The 19,913-nt window shown below is 51.3% G+C and overlaps 1 protein-coding gene across 3 annotated transcripts in view; it reads left to right on the forward strand.

The window, feature by feature from the left end:
• The first annotated feature begins 87 nt into the window (after positions 1–87).
• The window catches only part of TASOR2 (transcription activation suppressor family member 2), a 39,400-nt gene continuing 19,574 nt past the window's right edge, over positions 88–19,913 (forward strand). For all 3 annotated transcript variants that reach the window (XM_048302632.1, XM_048302634.1, XM_048302635.1), the window contains exons 1-11: positions 88–187; positions 8,197–8,342; positions 9,448–9,543; positions 10,412–10,484; positions 13,076–13,167; positions 14,090–14,218; positions 14,305–14,429; positions 14,534–14,553; positions 14,661–14,760; positions 15,473–15,573; positions 15,926–16,029. In XM_048302632.1, the coding sequence (XP_048158589.1) occupies positions 145–187; positions 8,197–8,342; positions 9,448–9,543; positions 10,412–10,484; positions 13,076–13,167; positions 14,090–14,218; positions 14,305–14,429; positions 14,534–14,553; positions 14,661–14,760; positions 15,473–15,573; positions 15,926–16,029 (1,029 nt within the window). In that variant the 5' untranslated portion in view covers positions 88–144. The remainder of the gene's footprint in view (positions 188–8,196; positions 8,343–9,447; positions 9,544–10,411; positions 10,485–13,075; positions 13,168–14,089; positions 14,219–14,304; positions 14,430–14,533; positions 14,554–14,660; positions 14,761–15,472; positions 15,574–15,925; positions 16,030–19,913) is intronic.

Consider the following 19,913-nt stretch of genomic DNA (forward strand, 5'->3'; position numbering starts at 1 on the left):
GTCCTTCCACTTCCTGAGGCCGGCGGATGGCGGCGGCCGCCCCGCACCGCCTCATGCCGCCGGCCCGGTAGCGGGGCCGCGCCGGGGGCCGGGCGGGGCGGCCATGAGGGCGGCCTGAGGGACGGCCCCGAGCGAGCCCCGGCCATGGGCGAGCGGCGGCGCCGGGAGAGCAGCGAGCCGGGCACGGGTGAGCGGGGGCCGGGGGGAGAGGGCGGGCGGCTCCATCGTGCTCTTCGCTGGGAGTGGGGAGGTGGTAACCGGCTCCATGCCGCTCTTCCTTGGGAGGGGGGAAGGCGACCGGCTTCATCCAGCCCTTTCTTGGGAGGAGGGGGTTATCGGCTGCATCCCGCCTTTCCTTGGGAGAGGGGAAGGCGACCGGCTCCATCCAGCCCTTCTCTGGGAGAGGGGGGATTACTGGCTCCATCTCGCTCTTGCCTGGGAGAGGGGAAGGCGACCGGCTCCATCCCGCCCTTCCTTAAGGAGAAGAGGGTTCCCGGCTCCATCCCGCCCTGCCCTGGGAGATGTGTGTGGGGGGGTGCTTTACTGGCCCCATCCCCCCCTTCCCTGGGAAGCAGAGGGTTACTGCTCCCTCCCACCTTTCCCTGGGGAGAAGACGATTTACCGGCTTCATCCCGCCCTTCCCTGGGGAGCAAAGGGTTCCCGGCTCCATCCCGCCTTTCCCTGGGGAAGGAGAGGAGAGGCCACGCCGCCTTTGCCCCTCTCCTGTGCCCATTACTCCCAGGGGGAGGTCGATGAGGCCTCGACCGCGAGCTCCTGGAAGCCTGGGACACGTAGGAACCAGCTGGTTTTGAAATTTTGTGGCTCACCAGGGACACGTTGGCTTTTCCGAGCTCCCGCACGCGCCGGTGCCTGATCCCAAGGCCTGAGCAGCTGGGAAAAGCCACGGTGCTGTTTGGACACACCTTGGGGAGCCGTGCTGGGTGATGTAGGTGCCCTTCAGGAGTGGGATTTGGGAATACGAGCAGCATGGATCAGTGCTGATCCCTTCCTGGAGGGGCTGGAGGCCTCTTTGCTCCCCACTTGGAGCAGCTGCACGGCTGAAGTTTGGCCTTATAAGGGGAGAAAAATACATTTCTGCTCTGGTCTTGCACAATTCTAATCCCACATTGTCCTTAGATTATCTCATAAAGATTTGGGTTGGGGCAGAGCTTGCCCAGCTCTAGGTCTGCACTCTTTAAGGGGAGATAATCTGGGATAGATGAAACAAGCAGGAGGTTGGATGGCACAAAAATAGTTATAAAATATGGTCCTTGCTCCATGGGAACAAAGTTAATTTTAATAAATATACCAGAAAGCCTGTGGTGATCCAGAATGATCCATGGTTTGGTGCTCATCATGGATGTAGGAGGTGCTGGGTGAAGCTCTGCTTTTTTGGGATGCTCAAAGTCAGGACATAAAGCTCATGGATTTACCCCAAGTCTTTGATAAAAATGGGTATTTCTTAGTGCAGCTCCACACTTGTTTTGGTGTTCATAAGTGACAGGTACTGAAAAGGCTCTGCTGTGGTTGAATCTGGAAATCACTGGTCTGCTCTAGAAGGAGTTTTTTATATGAGTTCTGTTGTTAAGGAAATGTCTGATTTCACAGAAATTGTTGTTTTCCAGCCAAAAAATCGTTGTCAGAGAATTTCAGAAACTCTTTTCTTCCCTGATAAGAATCGTAAGAACTTGTCTTGGGCCAGAGGCTGTTACGTGGCTCTGAAACTGGTTTTATGTTCCAATTTGGTTTATTTATTTTTAGTGTACCTCTTAAACCTGCAGTTTTTGGCAGCAGCAGAGCCAGTTTGAATATTCCCTGAACTCAGATCTTCACCCCCAGTACTCCCTAGAATCCACACCCCACCTTGGAGCTGTGTTGGCACAACTCTTGCAAACCCATGCAAGAATTGCTGAACCTACCTGGATTAAAAATAACCTCTTTGCCTTTATTTTCTGCTGCAGTTTGCTGATTTTCTTCCTTACAGCCCCAGGCTGTGCCAGGAGGGGAGGAGGAGGAGTTTTGGGATGAGGATTTGTGTAGCCACCACCTTTTTGGGGGATCCAAATGAAATGGGACGATTTTATTATGTAAAATATCTGTTGGTCACTCTGGCACTTCCCAAAGTGACCAATTCCTTGTTCTTAGTTAGAATCCCTTAGAGACCAGAAAGTGAAATGTTGATTTTTTTGGGGACCAGTTCTACTTTTGCCTAATCTGGGAGGGGTTTTTTTTTTGATGGCGAGCCCCCACTAATTCTGAGGGAATGTTTGGATTTGAGTGCTTTGGTTGTTTTTATTGGGGATTTCAAGGGTGTGATTTCCACAGCTGAAGGGTTCCTAGGGAATGTGTGTGGGGGCAGGGGTTTGTTTGGGTTTTTCCCCTTTTCCCAAAGGGAATCGCTCTGCCTCAGGGAGCTTGTTCCTAGCACTGGTGCTCTCCCAAGGCTGCCTCTCTCAGGTCATTGCAGCTCCATGGAAAATCACTGAATTGGGTGATTTTGCAAACAAAAATGTTGCTTTTTGGTTGTCCAAGTGCCAAAATTCCTGTTCTGATGGCTTGGGCAGAGTCAGGTGTCACTGAGTGAACCCACAGCACGGGCTAGCCCTGCGTGAGGTGACAGAATTGGGGTTTGGGGGATAAAAACTGCAGAGATAAAAGGCAGCCAGAGCTGCTCTTTATGAATTAATGAGGAAAATGTGTCAAAACCACATTCTCAGCTTTGTGAGCAGCTGAAAGGAGCAGGAGGGAGCCCTGAAAATCCAAGAAATGGCACTTGGAAGGATTTTAGGTGGAGGATTCCTACCCTGAGGAGATTTTTCAGCAGCTTCAGAGTGGGGCAGCTTTGTCCAGCCAGGGATGGGGACCTGTCCTTTTCCAGAGGGAAAATTCCAACTTCTTATCCAGCCTGAACCTCCCAAGGTGCAACTTGAGGTTTTCTCCCTTAATTTTTCCATCTGCTAGTGCCAGAAAAGAGGCTCCACCATCTCTGTGACTCTGGATCTTTCCAGCTGTTCCCTCCTGGGATTAAACATTCCCTTTGCAATTCCTTTGCCGGAGCCACCTGCGGGTGGGAATTTGGGGCAGAGATTGAAACACTCCGAGTTTTGCTGCAATTTTTGATGACACAAAGAGGTGGGGTTTCTTTTAACATAATGCAGGAACATAAACTTCCCTTCCTGTGAGGAAACTGATAATATTCCCTGCCCATCCAATGGGATGCCTTTGGATATTGCTGGGAGATCAAATCCGACTTGGCAGAGCTCGAGTGCAGCTCTTTGGAGGTTGCAGAGCAGTTGCTGCCCTGAAAAGATGCCAGAAGTTCCCTGCATCACCTAAAAACCATCTGAATAAATCCCATCAGGCCCTAGAGAGCATCCTGCAGCCTCTGTATCCTCATTCCCAGGTTCTTTGATCCCAAAGGGAATTTAAAATCCAATCCAGCACCTGGGTTTGCTCAGTAGCAGCCAGCTTGGCTCACTGAGGTGTTTTAGATACAGTGAAAGAAATGATCCCACCCCAAACCAGGATGTAATTCCCAGGTTTAAGGCCAAGGAGGATTAATTTAGGAGCGTGGAGCTGCATCCTGCAAACTCATGGAACCTCCATTTGTGGCTTCCAGAGGAAAAGGTGGAATCTTTGCAGTTTTGGGTTATTTTCTATTCCTCATCTGCAGCATCCTGGGGCAAAACCTCCAGGAACCACATGGGTGCTTCCATCAGCCCAGTTTATTCCAGAGGTTTTGTTGAGGAAGGATGAGCCTGCTCTGATGCCAATCCATCCCATTCCCAACATGGAGAATCCCACCAGTTTTGGGGCAGGGTTAGGTCGGATCCGTTATCCTGTGGTTCAGCCACCAACAAATCCAGGGTTAAAATGATTCTCCATGTCCTGGGCTGGGAAAAACAGGAAGGAAGAGTTGGGAAAGTGGAATCCTGGAGTTGTTGATGTTGGAAAAACCCTCAAAGATCCAATCCCACCATTCCCAACCCTGCCAAGGCCACCACTGATCCGTGTCCCCAGGTGCCACATCCGGCTTTTAAATCTGCCCAGGGCAACCCCTTCCAATGCTTCTGAGGGAGAGATTTTTCCTAATATCCAATTTTTCCTAAAACCTCCTGTTATGGGAGGTGTTCCCAGTAGGACACTCAGCAAACAGCTCCCAAGAGGGGGATCAGTTGGAGAAGGAAAAGTCTCTGGATCTCAGCTGGACAAGGGAAAATCCAGGATCAGCCAGGGGGAAACTCTTTTTTTTCTGGGAGATCTCCTACAGGGAAAGAAGGAAAACGGGACGGGAGGTTGTAAAAAGTAGAGGGGAAGTGGATTTCAGAAGGATTTGGGAAGATGATCCTAAGGAACCTCTGGAGGAACATGAATTTTTGGAGATACTCAAATCAGGACATAAAGTTCCCGGATTGACCCCAAATACGTGGTGGTGCCAGAGCCGATCCTGCTGCTCATGTCCAGAATTCCAGCTCATTCTAACGCTGGGATCAAGCCAGGAAAATCTGGTTGGAGAGGGGGAGGGCTGAGCAAACTTCCTTGGAACTTGCAGAGTGGTGAGGCCATCCAGAGGTCACAGGGAAAGGGATGAGCCAAAGGAAAATCCCGGGTTTGGGAAGTCCATGGCCTCAGCTACCCCTCCTGACAGGAGGCCTGAACTGGGGACTGGAGCTCCCAGGAGATGGCTGATCCATGGATATCTGCTCATGGAGCACATTCCCTCGGGCTGGATTTAGCAGGCCGGGATATCTGTGGGAGGAAAGGTCAAAGGAGCCGCTTCAAATCTGGGAAAGGAGGAGCAAGCAGCAGATCAGCAGAATTCCAAGGAATACAAACCCTTGGAGGATGATTTCTGCCCAGCAGGAGGGAAAGCTGAGCTTTCCCTGGATTGGGAACGGATGTTGGGAGCTGCAGAGGTGCCGGGATTGAATTCCATGCTGAAAGGGAGGGAATTCACCAGGACAAGCTGTGAATTCCCAAGGATGTCAGGGCAGGGATAATCCCCATCTCCAGCCATCAGCCCCATGCCATCCATGCTGTCTGATCCCGTGCCCTGAGTTCTCCACATGGATCCAGTGCCATTCCCAGATTTCTCATTCCCTGAGCTCTCCACGTGGATCCAGTGCCATTCCCAGGTTTCTCATTCCCTGAGCTCTCCACGTGGATCCAGTGCCATTCCCAGGTTTCTCATTCCCTGAGCTCTCCACGTGGATCCAGTGCCATTCCCAGGTTTCTCATTCCCTGAGTTCTCCACGTGGATCCAGTGCCATTCCCAGGTTTCTCATTCCCTGAGTTCTCCACGTGGATCCAGTGCCATTCCCAGGTTTCTCATTCCCTGAGTTCTCCACGTGGATCCAGTGCCATTCCCAGGTTTCTCATTCCCTGAGCTCTCCACATGGATCCAGTGCCATTCCCAGATTTCTCATTCCCTGAGCTCTCCACGTGGATCCAGTGCCATTCCCAGGTTTCTCATTCCCTGAGCTCTCCACATGGATCCAGTGCCATTCCCAGGTTTCTCATTCCCTGAGTTCTCCACGTGGATCCAGTGCCATTCCCAGATTTCTCATTCCCTGAGTTCTCCACGTGGATCCAGTGCCATTCCCAGGTTTCTCATTCCCTGAGCTCTCCACGTGGATCCAGTGCCATTCCCAGGTTTCTCATTCCCTGAGTTCTCCACGTGGATCCAGTGCCATTCCCAGGTTTCTCATTCCCTGAGTTCTCCACGTGGATCCAGTGCCATTCCCAGGTTTCTCATTCCCTGAGCTCTCCACGTGGATCCAGTGCCATTCCCAGGTTTCTCATTCCCTGAGCTCTCCACGTGGATCCAGTGCCATTCCCAGGTTTCTCATTCCCTGAGCTCTCCACGTGGATCCAGTGCCATTCCCAGGTTTCTCATTCCCTGAGTTCTCCACGTGGATCCAGTGCCATTCCCAGGTTTCTCATTCCCTGAGCTCTCCACGTGGATCCAGTGCCATTCCCAGGTTTCTCATTCCCTGAGCTCTCCACGTGGATCCAGTGCCATTCCCAGATTTCTCATTCCCTGAGTTCTCCACGTGGATCCAGTGCCATTCCCAGGTTTCTCATTCCCCGAGCTCTCCACGTGGATCCAGTGCCATTCCCAGGTTTCTCATTCCCTGAGCTCTCCACATGGATCCAGTGCCATTCCCAGGTTTCTCATTCCCTGAGCTCTCCACGTGGATCCAGTGCCATTCCCAGGTTTCTCATTCCCTGAGCTCTCCACGTGGATCCAGTGCCATTCCCAGGTTTCTCATTCCCTGAGCTCTCCACGTGGATCCAGTGCCATTCCCAGGTTTCTCATTCCCTGAGTTCTCCACGTGGATCCAGTGCCATTCCCAGGTTTCTCATTCCCTGAGCTCTCCACGTGGATCCAGTGCCATTCCCAGATTTCTCATTCCCTGAGCTCTCCACGTGGATCCAGTGCCATTCCCAGGTTTCTCATTCCCTGAGCTCTCCACGTGGATCCAGTGCCATTCCCAGGTTTCTCATTCCCTGAGCTCTCCACATGGATCCAGTGCCATTCCCAGGTTTCTCATTCCCTGAGTTCTCCACATGGATCCAGTGCCATTCCCAGGTTTCTCATTCCCTGAGTTCTCCACATGGATCCAGTGCCATTCCCAGGTTTCTCATTCCCTGAGTTCTCCACGTGGATCCAGTGCCATTCCCAGGTTTCTCATTCCCTGAGTTCTCCACGTGGATCCAGTGCCATTCCCAAGCTTCTCCCAGGGGAACGGGCACTTTCACTTTTCCTTCTGGCTCGGGCACTTTCACTTTCACCTCTCCGAGGCTGCGCAGAGCCAGTCAAGGACCTTCTGCTCCTGCCCTGGGATGTGCCAGGATTTGGGATTTCTTCAGGGAATGAGGTTTTCCTTAGGATCAGGACACATCCCACCTCAGTCTGGGAGGGAAGTGCGGGGTGCAGCCGCCTGGGCTGGCTGCCCAGGGATTGTTTTCCCTCATTAATTAATTAATTTTTTTTCCCCTCTTTCTGGACTTTCATTTTTCAGCTGCACGGAGGAATAAAAATATTGGAGTGATCAGCTGCAAAATCCCCGGATTTTTTGGGGGGGGCATGTATTTCCAAGAGATTCACAGGTTTTTGGTTGTTGTTTTTTTAAGTTTTATTCCTGAAAATATCTGATGCTTCCCAGAAAAAGTTGTGGTGCTCCAGGAAGAAAAAGAAAAAAAAACAAACCAACAAAAAAATAAGGTTGTGTTCGGTCCTTAGAGCTGAGCTGGGACTTAATTCCATGATTTCCATGGAGAAATCCGAGCTCTGGCTGCTTCTGGGGAACACAGGAAGAGAAGCGAAAGAGAAATGAGCAAAATGAACTTTTCCTCTCCTCGTTAGGCACAAAGAGATGATGCTGAAAAACAGCTGGAAAATCTCTTTATTTCCCATTTTCCTGCTCTTAATCTGCTTCTTTTCCCTAGTCCCTGTAATTCCAGAGGCACCACCTGAAAGTGGGAAGTGTAAAAAGTGAATTAAAGAGGGCACAAAAGACCCAAAAAAAGGTTTAAACCAGGCAAAAGTTCTTTAAAGACTTTTCCTTTGTGCGCTCCAAGTTTCCATCCTCACCAGCCGTGTTTTTCTTGGATCATTTTCGGATCCCTCCCCGTTTTTGCCTTGTCTGGAATTGTCTTTTCCTTTCCTTTTCCCTGCTAAATCTCCAAGTGCAGCCTGGCTTAAAGAGTGAGTTTAATACACCCAGTTTTAACTTCTTTTCCCTGTTCCTTAAATGAGATCCTTTTTTTTATCCTGGAATAATTTGAGAGGAATAACGAGGGACACAGGGAATGGATTTTACTTCTCTTTTCTTTTTAACTGAGGGGAGGAAGAGACAAAAATTTATTAAAACTCACCCTTAAAAGTAGGACTCAAACCCCCAGTTTGGGATCTGGGATCTCATGAATAAATTCCATTGATCACTATAAATTTATAAATTTAGGATTTCTTTTACTTCTGGCAGTTGCCTCAGATTCGTTTTTCCTTTCTGTTGGAAAGGGATCAACAAGGAGCTCGGATCCCTCTTGCCAAAAGGGCATTTAAACTTCCAAAAATTCGGGATTTGGATGGCAGCAAACCCCACTCTTGCACCACCTGATTGTGAGGCCTCGCAGTGGGGTGGCAATTCCCAAAGGGAATATTTCCAGCTGGTTTTCCCTTTCTCCCTGCAGGTTTTCCTGCCGAGTCGGAGGAGCCCAGTTCCCTCTTGCAGAGGGCGGTGGCCGTGCTGCAGAGCTCCTACTTGGACTCCACCTCCCAGGATGGTTTCCAGTACAGCCAGGCGATCCTGGTGGAAAACGATCTTTTCCTGAGTGAGGTAAGGCTGGCTGGTGCCGGCAGCTCGGCAAAAGGGATTTTTTGGGAACTGCACATCTCTGGAATCGCTGATTTTTTAATGGCTCGGTGCTTCCTTTGCCTCACAGAGCCCCTTTCGCGATTCCCAGCTCCGGAAACCTTTCAGTCTGATCCCAATCAGGAATAAAAAATCCTTTCAGGCAGTGGTGCTCAACATTCCCGGAGCAGCCTTTGGAATTGGGTGAATTCCCCTTATCAGGAGAGCTTCCCTGGGCTGGATTTCTGCTGCATGACCTCAAGGCAGATTTTTGGGATTTCTCTGCCTTCACCCGTGCAGGCACCACTTTAACCCTTTTTTTTTTCCCAGCTCCTTGGACCTCTTTTAAAATCCCTTCATCCCCACATTCCCACTTCTATTGGCATGGAAAACAGGCTGTGTTCTCTGGGAATGGAAATCGCCACTCTGGTTGTCATGGATTAAATCGGACTTAAAAAATTTTGGGATCACAGAACGGTTTGGGTTGGAAGGGACCTTAAAAAACATCCAACTCCAACCCCATTCCCTGGCCAGGGACACTTCCCACTATCCCAGGGTGCTCCAACCTGGCCTGGAAAACTCCCAGGGATGGGGTAGCCCCAGCTTCCCTGGGAATTCTGTTCCAGCCCCTCCCCACCCTCCCAGGCGGGAATTCCTTCCCGAGATCCCTGTGTCAGTTTAAATCCATTCCCTGTGTCCTGTCCCTCCATCCCTTGTCCCGAGTCCCTCTCCAGCCTTCTTGCAACAGCCTGGAGAGGAGTTTAAATCCTGCCTAAATCTGGGATAATCCCGAATCGAGTCATTTCTTGATTTGCCTGCGAGTTCAAAAACCAAAAGAAGCAAAAGCCGTGATAAGATTGTTCTTTCCTTATCCCCGAACCTTTCAGAAACCCCATCCTTCTCCAACTTCTTTACTAAGCCCTGAAACTCGGCATCAGCTCCAGCTCCCTTTGCTCTCCCGACGTTTTTCCTGAGGGCGCAGGAGCTGATCCAGCAGCTCCCTGGCCCTGCTGGAGATGTTCGGGCCGCTCAGTCCCGGCCCCGCGTCCCTGCGGTGCCACCAGAACGAAACTCGGGGTGTTTTTTGCAGCTCAAGGCTTTTGCCCGAGCCAAGGAAGCTGCTGGATACAGCCAGGAGGAGCTCCAGGAGACCTTTGCGTTCCTGCTGTTCGATAAGGAGGAGGAGGTAACCGGGAACGGTTCTTCGGCTCAACTTTGGGGCCAGATCCCTGGTTTTCCATCCCATCGAAGCTCAGGAGATCTGCTGCTTGAGTTAGCGGAGTTATTCCTGTTGGAAATCGCTCTGGGAGCAGCTCCCAGGAGGTTTTAGGGATGGAAGTGGTCGTGTTGAGATTTGCAGGGAGAAAAAGGAGTTGCCCCTTTGTCCCGGTGGATTTATCGTGGAATTATTTGGGTTGGGCATTAAAATCCATCTGATTCCATCCCTGCTGTGACCTCCCACTATCCCAGCGTGCTCCAAGCTTTCCTTGGACACTGCCACGGATCCAGGGGCAGCCACAGCTTCTTTGGGAATTCCATCCCAACCCCTCCCCTCCCTCCCAGCCAGGAATCTCCTTCCCCAAAATCCCACCTAACCCCAGTGGGAAAAGCTCTTGGAAAAGAAAAGCACTTTTGTGACAGGAGAAGGTGGGTTTGGGGCCAATTCCTTGGATTTTGGTAGCTGGGCAAGGAAAGATCTGCCATGAAATAATTCCTGCTCACTTTCCACGAGGATACTTTGGATTTTGTGAAAATCAGGGAATTCTCCAGGGAATTCGCTTCTGCCACGATGTGATGATGCCTTTGAGGATAAGAGTGGCCCAAATTGGGCTGAAATCTCTTAAATCCCAACCAAAGCATCCCCTTTCCCTATGGATATTGCGTTGAGTTTTCCTTACACCTCCCAATTCTTTGGATGGGTGGGGGGGGGAGGGATCCTAAGGATGAGTCATTTCCTGACACCACATTCCAGGCTTTTTCCAGCCGCTGTGGGATAGGTTTTGGTCTCTGGGGAAGGACAGGTGCCCAGAGCGGCTGTTTGTGTTCTCTCCAAGGCGAGGGAGGTGTGCCAGAGCGGCCTCCGTGTCAACAGCAGCTCCATTTCCACGCTGGGCGACCCAGCCAAAGGTAAAATCCCCAAAATTCCCAGCTGGAAAACCAGCATTCCTATCCCGGGAATAGGCGCTCCTTGGAAAGCCGAGGCGAAAGGCCAAAGCTCCTGGTGCCGCCCGGATTTTGCTGCAGAGATCCCTGGGAAATCCTCGTTTTTCCTGCTCCTTCCAGCGGATGGGGATGGGATCTTCCCGAAGGAATGGCAGCGTTCCTTCACCTCGCCTTTCCGGGCTTTTCCTCCCGTTGGGAACAGCCTCTGTCAGCCCCACGCTGATTCCTGGGAATGTTTCTGGGGATATTGCTGATTCCTGGGAATGTTCCTGATTTCCTGGGAATGTTTCTGGGGATATTGCTGATTTCTGGCAATGTTCCTGATTTCCTGGGAATGTTTCTGGGGATATTGCTGATTCCTGGGAATGTTCCTGATTTCCTGGGAATGTTTCTGGGGATATTGCTGATTTTCTGGGTATGTTTCTGGGGATATTTCGGATTTCTGGCAATGTTCCTGATTTCCTGGGAATGTTTCTGGGGATATTGCTGATTTCTGGGAATATTTCTGATTCCTGGGAATGTTTCTGGGAATATTTCTGATTTTCTGGGAATGTTCCTGATTTCTGGGAATGTTTCTGGGGATATTGCTGGTTTCTGGCAATGTTCCTGATTTCCTGGGAATGTTTCTGGGGATATTGCTGATTTCTGGCAATGTTCCTGATTTCCTGGGAATGTTTCTGGGGATATTGCTGATTTTCTGGGTATGTTTCTGGGGATATTTCGGATTTCTGGCAATGTTCCTGATTTCCTGGGAATGTTTCTGGGGATATTGCTGATTTCTGGGAATATTTCTGATTCCTGGGAATGTTTCTGGGAATATTTCTGATTTTCTGGCAATGTTCCTGATTTCCTGGGAATGTTTCTGGGAATATTTCTGATTTTCTGGGTATGTTCCTGATTTTCTGGGAATGTTTCTGGGGATATTGCTGATTTTCTGGGAATGTTTCTGGGGATATTTCGGATTTCTGGCAATGTTCCTGATTTCCTGGGAATGTTTCTGGGGATATTGCTGATTTCTGGGAATATTTCTGATTCCTGGGAATGTTTCTGGGAATATTTCTGATTTTCTGGGAATGTTCCTGATTTCTGGGAATGTTTCTGGGGATATTGCTGGTTTCTGGCAATGTTCCTGATTTCCTGGGAATGTTTCTGGGGATATTGCTGATTCCTGGGAATGTTCCTGATTTCCTGGGAATGTTTCTGGGGATATTGCTGATTTTCTGGGTATGTTTCTGGGGATATTTCGGATTTCTGGCAATGTTCCTGATTTCCTGGGAATGTTTCTGGGGATATTGCTGATTTCTGGGAATATTTCTGATTCCTGGGAATGTTTCTGGGAATATTTCGGATTTTCTGGGAATGTTCCTGATTTCCTGGGAATGTTTCTGGGGATATTTCTGATTTTCTGGCAATGTTCCTGATTTCCTGGGAATGTTTCTGGGAATATTTCTGATTTTCTGGGTATGTTCCTGATTTTCTGGGAATGTTTCTGGGAATATTTCTCATTTTCTGGGAATGTTTCTGAGTCCTGGGAATGTTTCTGGGAATATTTCTGATTTTCTGGGAATGTTCCTGATTTCTGGGAATGTTTCTGATTTCTGGGACTATTTCTGATTCTCTGGGAATATTCCTGATTTTTTGGGAATATTTCTGGGAATATTTCTGATTCCTGGGAATGTTTCTGGGAATATTTCTGATTTTCTGGGTATGTTTCTGATTTCCTGGGAATATATCTGATTCTCTGGGAATGTTTCTGATTTTCTGGGAATGTTTCTGGGAATATTTCTGATTTTCTGCGAATGTTTCTGATTCCTGGGAATGTTTCTGGGAATATTTCTGATTTCTGGGAATATTTCTGATTCCTGGGAATGTTTCTGGGAATATTTCTGATTTTCTGGGTATGTTCCTGATTTCCTGGGAATGTTTCTGGGAATGTTTCTGATTCTCTGGGAATATTCCTGATTCTCTGGGAATATTTCTGAGAATATTTCTGATTCCTGGGAATGTTTCTGTGAATATTTCTGATTTCTGGGAATATTTCTGATTCCTGGGAATGTTTCTGGGAATATTTCTGATTTCTGGGAATGTTTCTGATTTCTGGGACTTTCTGATTTTCTGGGAATATTTCTGATTCCTGGGAATGTTTCTGATTCCTGGGAATGTTTCTGATTTCTGGGACTATTTCTGATTCTCTGGGAATATTTCTGATTTCTGGGAATATTCCTGATTTTCTGGGACTATTTCTGATTCCTGGGAGTATTTCTGGGAATATTCCTGATTCCCTGGGAATATTCCTGATGCAGCCAGCTGAAGATTTTGCTGTCTCTTTGCATCCCATTCCCTCTTTCCCCCGTGCGCTTCCCTCCAAACAGAAACCAGCAGCCAAGAGCCAAAAAAACCCCCGAAAACCGGGGAAGAGTCGCAATTCCACCCTTTCTACTGCCGAGAATTCCCATTTCCGTGTGGAGACTCCTCTTTTCCGGGCTTTTTTTGGGAACAGCTGCATGGGGTGACAGGTACCTGACCTTCTGTTTTCTGCTGCTCTGTTTTCCCAGGGGTTTACATCTCCAAGCACGCCGACTGCCTCCGGCCCAGGCCCTGGCACCACGGGAAATCGGGATTCATCGTCATCTGCAAGCTGATCAAGGTAACACCTTTGGTGCCCTTGGCTGTGCTGGCTGGGAAATCAGACTTCAAAAAGTCGCTTTTTCCATGGAATTGCAGGAATTTTGGGGGATTTTAGGGATTTTTTTTCCCCCTTTCTTGCCGATTTCTGCTCTCTGGAGCTGGTTCCAAATCCATTCTGCTCCCATTTATTCACCTGAGACTGGAGATTCCTCTTTGAAGGAGCCTTTGGTGCCCTTGGCTGTGCTCGTTGTGAAATCAGACTTCAAAAAGTCACTTTTTCCATGGAATTTCAGGAATTTTTGGGAATTTTAGGGATTTTTTCCCCCTTTCTTGCTGATTTCTGCTCTCTGGAGCTGCTTTCAAATCCATTCTGCTCCCATTTATTCACCTGAGATTGGAGCTTCCTCTTCAGAGGAGCCTTTGGTGCCCTTGGCTGTGCTGGCTGGGAAATCAGACTCCATGGAGTCACTTTTTCCATGGAATTGCAGGAATTTTTGGGGATTTTAGGGATTTTTTTCCCCCTTTTCCTGCTGATTTCTGCTCTGAGCTGGTTCCAAATCCCCACTGCTGAGATTGGAGATTCCTCTCTGAAGGAGCCTTTGGTGCCCTTGGCTGTGCTGGGTGGGAAATCAGACTTCAAAAAGTCACTTTTTCCATGGAATTTGAGGAATTTTTGGAAATTTTAGGGATTTTTTTTCCCCTTTCCTGCTGATTTCTGCTCTCTGGAGCTGCTTCCAAAACCCCACTCCTGAGACTGGAGATTCCTCTCCCATCCCAAACCTGGCTGAATTTTTGGGACACCCCAACCACAAACCCCCCCTCCCCGCGATGAACACCAAGCTTCCAGCACCCACAGCTTTGGGGAGAAGGAGGATTTCTTCCTTGCTAAAAAACACCTTTCTGGGAATAACCACATGGATTTACGGAATTTTCCGGCGCAGGGGAAGGTCCGAGCGATCGCTGAGAATTCCGCCGCCGCCTCCACCTGCCCCTCCCCGGGCTACGACTGCCACGTCTCCAAGCACGGCCCCACCAAGAGCAGCCCCTGCCAGGCCTTCGAGCAGAGCCAGGTACCTGGGGCAGGCCTGGGAGTGCGGAGCACCCGTGGCTCCCTCATTCCTGCCTCAGCATTCCGGGGCTTTTCCTTGTTTCCCAGTACTACGTGTACGAGGTGAGCGGCAGCAGCGCGGCCGAGCGGCCCAGGCAGGTGTGTCCCTACATCTTCCTGGCCTGCCAGTACAGGGAGCCCGAGGCCATGCCCGTGCTGGCCATACAGAACCTGTAAGCATCCCAAACCTCCTTCTCATCCCTAAATTATCCCTTTTGTTGCCTGCTTTTCCCGTCTCTAAATAGCCTTTTTTGTTGTTTTTATTTATCTCCTCCAGAGCCGAGCGGAACCACAAAGGTGAGAGCTGCTGGGTTTTGGGGTTGGGTTTATCGATGGAGTTTTCTCTCTTTGCTCTCCTCTCCTGCTTTCCTTCCCCCCTGAGCTGCTGTCCCTTTTCCCTGTAGCCCTGTACTGCCCGTGGAGGGGCCAGCTCTCCGTGCGGGGCCAGCTGCTGTGCACCATCGCCCTGAGGACGCCCTACGGCTCCACAATCCCAGCCCAGCTGTAAGTTTGCCCTTCCTGTGCCGTTTTTTGGGTGTCTCTCTGTCGGTTTTGTCTCTCCTGCCCCCCGTCCCTTTGCTGCTGGAATGTTGGGGGCAAGCAGGGAGGTGGTGTTGGGTCTCAGCTGGCTGAGGATTTAAATCCTGGAATGGTTTAGGTTGGCAGGGACTGTTAAAATAATTTCGTTCTGACATCTGCCACTAAACCAGGGTGCTCCAAACCTGGCTTAAACATTCCCAGGATCTGGGATTTGAGGATTTTCAGGATTTGAGGATCCTGGTTGCAGACGGCATCCTCAAATTATCCAAGCTGCAGCTTTTCCAGAGCTCCTTTTTCTGGTTCCACAGGATTCCCAGCTCTCCTTAATCCTGAAATCCTCTGGTCCCCACAGGCCTCCCAGCCTGGACATCGACCACGTCATGGGATTGTCTGACTTGGAGAAAAAACTGCCAGCAGCTGCATTTGGGAAAAAAATCCTGGAATGGTTTAGGTTGGAAGGGACCTTTAAAACCATTTCATTCTGACACCTTCCACTAGACCAGAGTGCTCCAAACCTGGCTTTAAACACCTCCAGGATCTGTGATTTGAGGATTTTCAGGATTTGAGGATCCTGGTTGCAGACATCATCCCTAAATTATCCAGAGCTCCTTTCCCTGATTCCACAGAACTCCCAGCTCTCCTTAATCCTGAAATGCTTTGTGCTGTATCCTCACAGGCCTCCCAGCCTGGACATCAACCACGTCATGGGATTGGCTGACCTGAGGAAAAAGCTTCCAGCAGCTGCATTTGGGAAGAAAAATTACACCGGGAACGAAGGTGGGTGCAGAATATTCCAGTGGGATGAGTGACTCATTGGAATTGCCACCGGGAGTCCCATCAGCTCCATGTGGGATTGCAGGTGATGAAATGCAAAGGAAACGGGGAAAAACCCCCGGGGATGTTTTCCTGGCCACATTCCATGGGCTCTCCTGGCGTGAGGAGCCCATTCCTGGGATAGGACAAGGTGGGAGATGCTGTTTGAGAAGGGAGAGGAATGCTGAGGAGTTCTTTTAAAATCCCAGTTCTTCCACTCATTTCGCCCCCATCCTTCTGGGACAGCAGCACCCGTTGGTTCAAAACTCGTGGAAAAAGCACCATTCCTGCACCAAATCCTTCCTTTTGTTCCCAGTCTGCTTTCAGGGTGTTTACTCCAGTCTCTACGAGGTGGAAATATCCAATAAGGATCAACAGAAAATGGATCAGCTGGTGGAAAACCTAAAGGAAAAGGACTTGGTAAGTGTTTTTCTGGGAGAAAAGTGGTCTTTAAGTGGAATTTTTGGTGACATTATCCACAACTGATGCAAGATGGGATTCATTTCCCTGCTCTTCGTGCTGTTTTCCTGCTTTATTGCCCTCAAGCATTTATTCTCTCCGTTTATCACCTGAAGATGAACCCCCACGAGCTGGGAATTATTTCTGGAATATTTTCCTTGGGATATATTTTAATTTTATTTTTTTTTCCCAGCACATTTGAGCCTTTTTGTTCCCACTGTGATTATCCTGGCACCTTGTATCTCCAGGATAAAACCACATCCATTTTTTTTGCTGGCATTTGGGATTTGGCTTTGCTGTTCCTGCTTCTCTCTCCCCTTTGGTGCCTCCTGTAAATCCAGGGCTGTAAATCCATGGCTGGGCACATCCTCCCCTCGCTCTGAGCTGCCTGGAAGTGCAGCTTCCCGCATGGAATGTGCCACAGGAAGTGCTTGTGGATCCCTGAATTATTGGTAAAAAGGAGGATTTAGCAAAGATCTCTCCTTGCTGAGCTCACTGGAGGGGTTGGGGATTAAATCCATCAGGAGCATCCGTTCTCCGTGGAATTGCTCCCAAGGCTGCAGCCCCTCTGCTCTGGAGCCAGGCTGGGAGAGCTGGGAATGTTCCCCTGGAGAAGGGAAGGATCCAGGGAGAGCTGAGAGCCCCTTGCAGGGCCTAAAGGGGCTCCAGGAGAGCTGCAGAGGGACTGGGGCCAAGGCCTGGAGGGCCAGGAGCCAGGGAATGGCTTCCCAGTGCCAGAGGGCAGGGCTGGATGGGAGATTGGCAATTGGGAATTGCTGGCTGGGAGGGTGGGCAGGGGCTGGAATGGAATTCCCAGAGCAGCTGGGGCTGCCCCTGGATCCCTGGCAGTGTCCAAGGCCAGGCTGGACATTGGGGCTGGAGCAGCCTGGGACAGTGGGAGGTGTCCCTGCCCATGGAATGGGATGATCCTTAGGGTCCCTTCCCACCCAAACCATTCTGGGATTCCATGGCATACTGACCTGGATGAATCCATATCCCTCATTCCAGCGAGTCCCAGCCCCTTTGGGATGTGCTCCTTCCTTCCCCTTGCTCTGCTGGTGAACTCCATGGCTGAATCCACTTTGGCAGCAGCTTCTGAAAGTGGGAAGGCAAAATTCCCTGGATTTCCTTTCCCTTTCCATGCTGCAGGGCCTGGAATTAAATGAAAGTGTGGCTTTGGCTCCTCTGGGTGCTTGACTTCCCTCCTCATCTCCCTGAAAATCACCCTGGCACTGAGAATTCCCAGCTCTTCCACTGAGCTGGATCTTCCAGCAGAACTGCTGCCTCTTATCCCTTCTCCTCTCCAAATTCCAAAGGAGGAGCTCCCGTCCTGAATCCCGAATATTACACCGGGATTGGGCAGCATTTCTGAAGTTGTTGTGTTTTCCTGGAGGAACGAGGCTGTGGGCATGGATCCTGTTGTGTCTGAATGCATGGAATGGGATCAGTGAGCTTCCACTGGAAGCCTGAGGGTTGTTCAGTTGCTGGAAGATCCCTGAAAAGATGGAAGAAGGAGATCCAAGCGTGGAGAAGGAGAGGGAATCCAAGCCAAGCTCAACACCCAAGCACGAGGAGAAGCTGATAAGAGCCCTTATCTCTTCATCCATGAGCTCCTCCAGCTCTGGCACAGAATTCCAGCCCTTTCTTGCACTCAGCCAATTTTTTTTCCCCACAAATTCATTGATGTCGATGCTGCCAAAATCCAGCTGAGCTTCAGCCAGGCCGTGGCTGGAATGTTGTGTTTTCCAGATGCTGGGAATAACTTCCCATTGGGCTGCAATTCCGGCCAGGCCTGGATTATGAACCTTCGTTAATTACAGCCAGCTTGACTAAGCTCAGTTTTATTTTAAGGAACAGCTGGGAGGAATTTGAGGCCTGGAAAGGAACGCTCCTGATCCCAAATCCCGGGCGGGATGGGAGGAGCTGTGAACGCTCCTGATCCCAAATCCCCCTGATCCCAAATCCCGGGCGGGATGGGAGGAGCCGTGAACTCTCCTGATCCCAAATCCTGGGCAGGATGGGAGGAGCCGTGAACGCTCCTGATCCCAAATCCCCCTGATCCCAAATCCCGGGCGGGATGGGAGGAGCTGTGAACGCTCCTGATCCCAAATCCTGGGTGGGATGGGAGGAGCTGTGAACGCTCCTGATCCCAAATCCCGGGCGGGATGGGAGGAGCCGTGAACTCTCCTGATCCCAAATCCTGGGCAGGATGGGAGGAGCCGTGAACGCTCCTGATCCCAAATCCCCCTGATCCCAAATCCCGGGCGGGATGGGAGGAGCTGTGAACGCTCCTGATCCCAAATCCCGGGCGGGATGGGAGGAGCTGTGAACGCTCCTGATCCCAAATCCCGGGCGGGATGGGAGGAGCCGTGAACGCTCCTGTTCCCAAATCCCCCTGATCCCAAATCCCGGGCGGGATGGGAGGAGCTGTGAACGCTCCTGATCCCAAATCCCGGGTGGGATGGGAGGAGCTGTGAACGCTCCTGATCCCAAATCCTGGGCGGGATGGGAGGAGCCGTGAACGCTCCTGTTCCCAAATCCCCCTGATCCCAAATCCCGGGTGGGATGGGAGGAGCCGTGAACGCTCCTGTTCCCAAATCCCGGGCGGGATGGGAGGAGCTGTGAACGCTCCTGATCCCAAATCCCCCTGATCCCAAATCCTGGGCGGGATGGGAGGAGCCGTGAACGCTCCTGATCCCAAATCCCGGGCGGGATGGGAGGAGCCGTGAACGCTCCTGATCCCAAATCCCCCTGATCCCAAATCCTGGGCGGGATGGGAGGAGCGGTGAACGCTCCTGTTCCCAAATCCCCCTGATCCCAAATCCTGGGCGGGATGGGAGGAGCGGTGAACGCTCCTGGTCCCAAATCCCGGGTGGGATGGGAGGAGCCGTGAACGCTCCTGATCCCAAATCCTGGGCAGGATGGGAGGAGCCGTGAACGCTCCTGATCCCAAATCCCCCTGATCCCAAATCCCGGGCGGGATGGGAGGAGCTGTGAACGCTCCTGATCCCAAATCCCGGGCGGGATGGGAGGAGCTGTGAACGCTCCTGATCCCAAATCCTGGGCAGGATGGGAGGAGCTGTGAACGCTCCTGATCCCAAATCCCGGGCGGGATGGGAGGAGCCATGAACGCTCCTGGTCCCAAATCCCGGGCGGGATGGGAGGAGCCGTGAACGCTCCTGGTCCCAAATCCCCCTGATCCCAAATCCTGGGCGGGATGGGAGGAGCCGTGAACGCTCCTGATCCCAAATCCCGGGCGGGATGGGAGGAGCCGTGAACGCTCCTGGTCCCAAATCCCCCTGATCCCAAATCCTGGGCGGGATGGGAGGAGCTGTGAACGCTCCTGATCCCAAATCCCGGGCGGGATGGGAGGAGCGGTGAACGCTCCTGATCCCAAATCCCGGGTGGGATGGGAGGAGCCGTGAACGCTCCTGATCCCAAATCCCCCTGATCCCAAATCCCGGGCGGGATGGGAGGAGCTGTGAACGCTCCTGATCCCAAATCCTGGGCGGGATGGGAGGAGCAGTGAACACTCCTGTTCCCAAATCCCCCTGATCCCAAATCCTGGGCGGGATGGGAGGAGCCGTGAACGCTCCTGATCCCAAATCCCGGGTGGGATGGGAGGAGCCGTGAACGCTCCTGATCCCAAATCCCCCTGATCCCAAATCCCGGGTGGGATGGGAGGAGCCGTGAACGCTCCTGATCCCAAATCCCGGGTGGGATGGGAGGAGCCGTGTCCCGCTCCCCGGGGAAGGAGCTGGTGGTGGCCCAGCTCCCGGGGGGTGGCCCAGCTCCCCGTGCCCGGCTCGGTGCCAGCCGTGCCAGGCAGGAGCGGAGCTCTGACC

The sequence above is a fragment of the Corvus hawaiiensis genome, chromosome 4 (assembly GCF_020740725.1).
Source record: "Corvus hawaiiensis isolate bCorHaw1 chromosome 4, bCorHaw1.pri.cur, whole genome shotgun sequence".
Classification (NCBI taxonomy): Eukaryota; Metazoa; Chordata; class Aves; order Passeriformes; family Corvidae; genus Corvus; species Corvus hawaiiensis.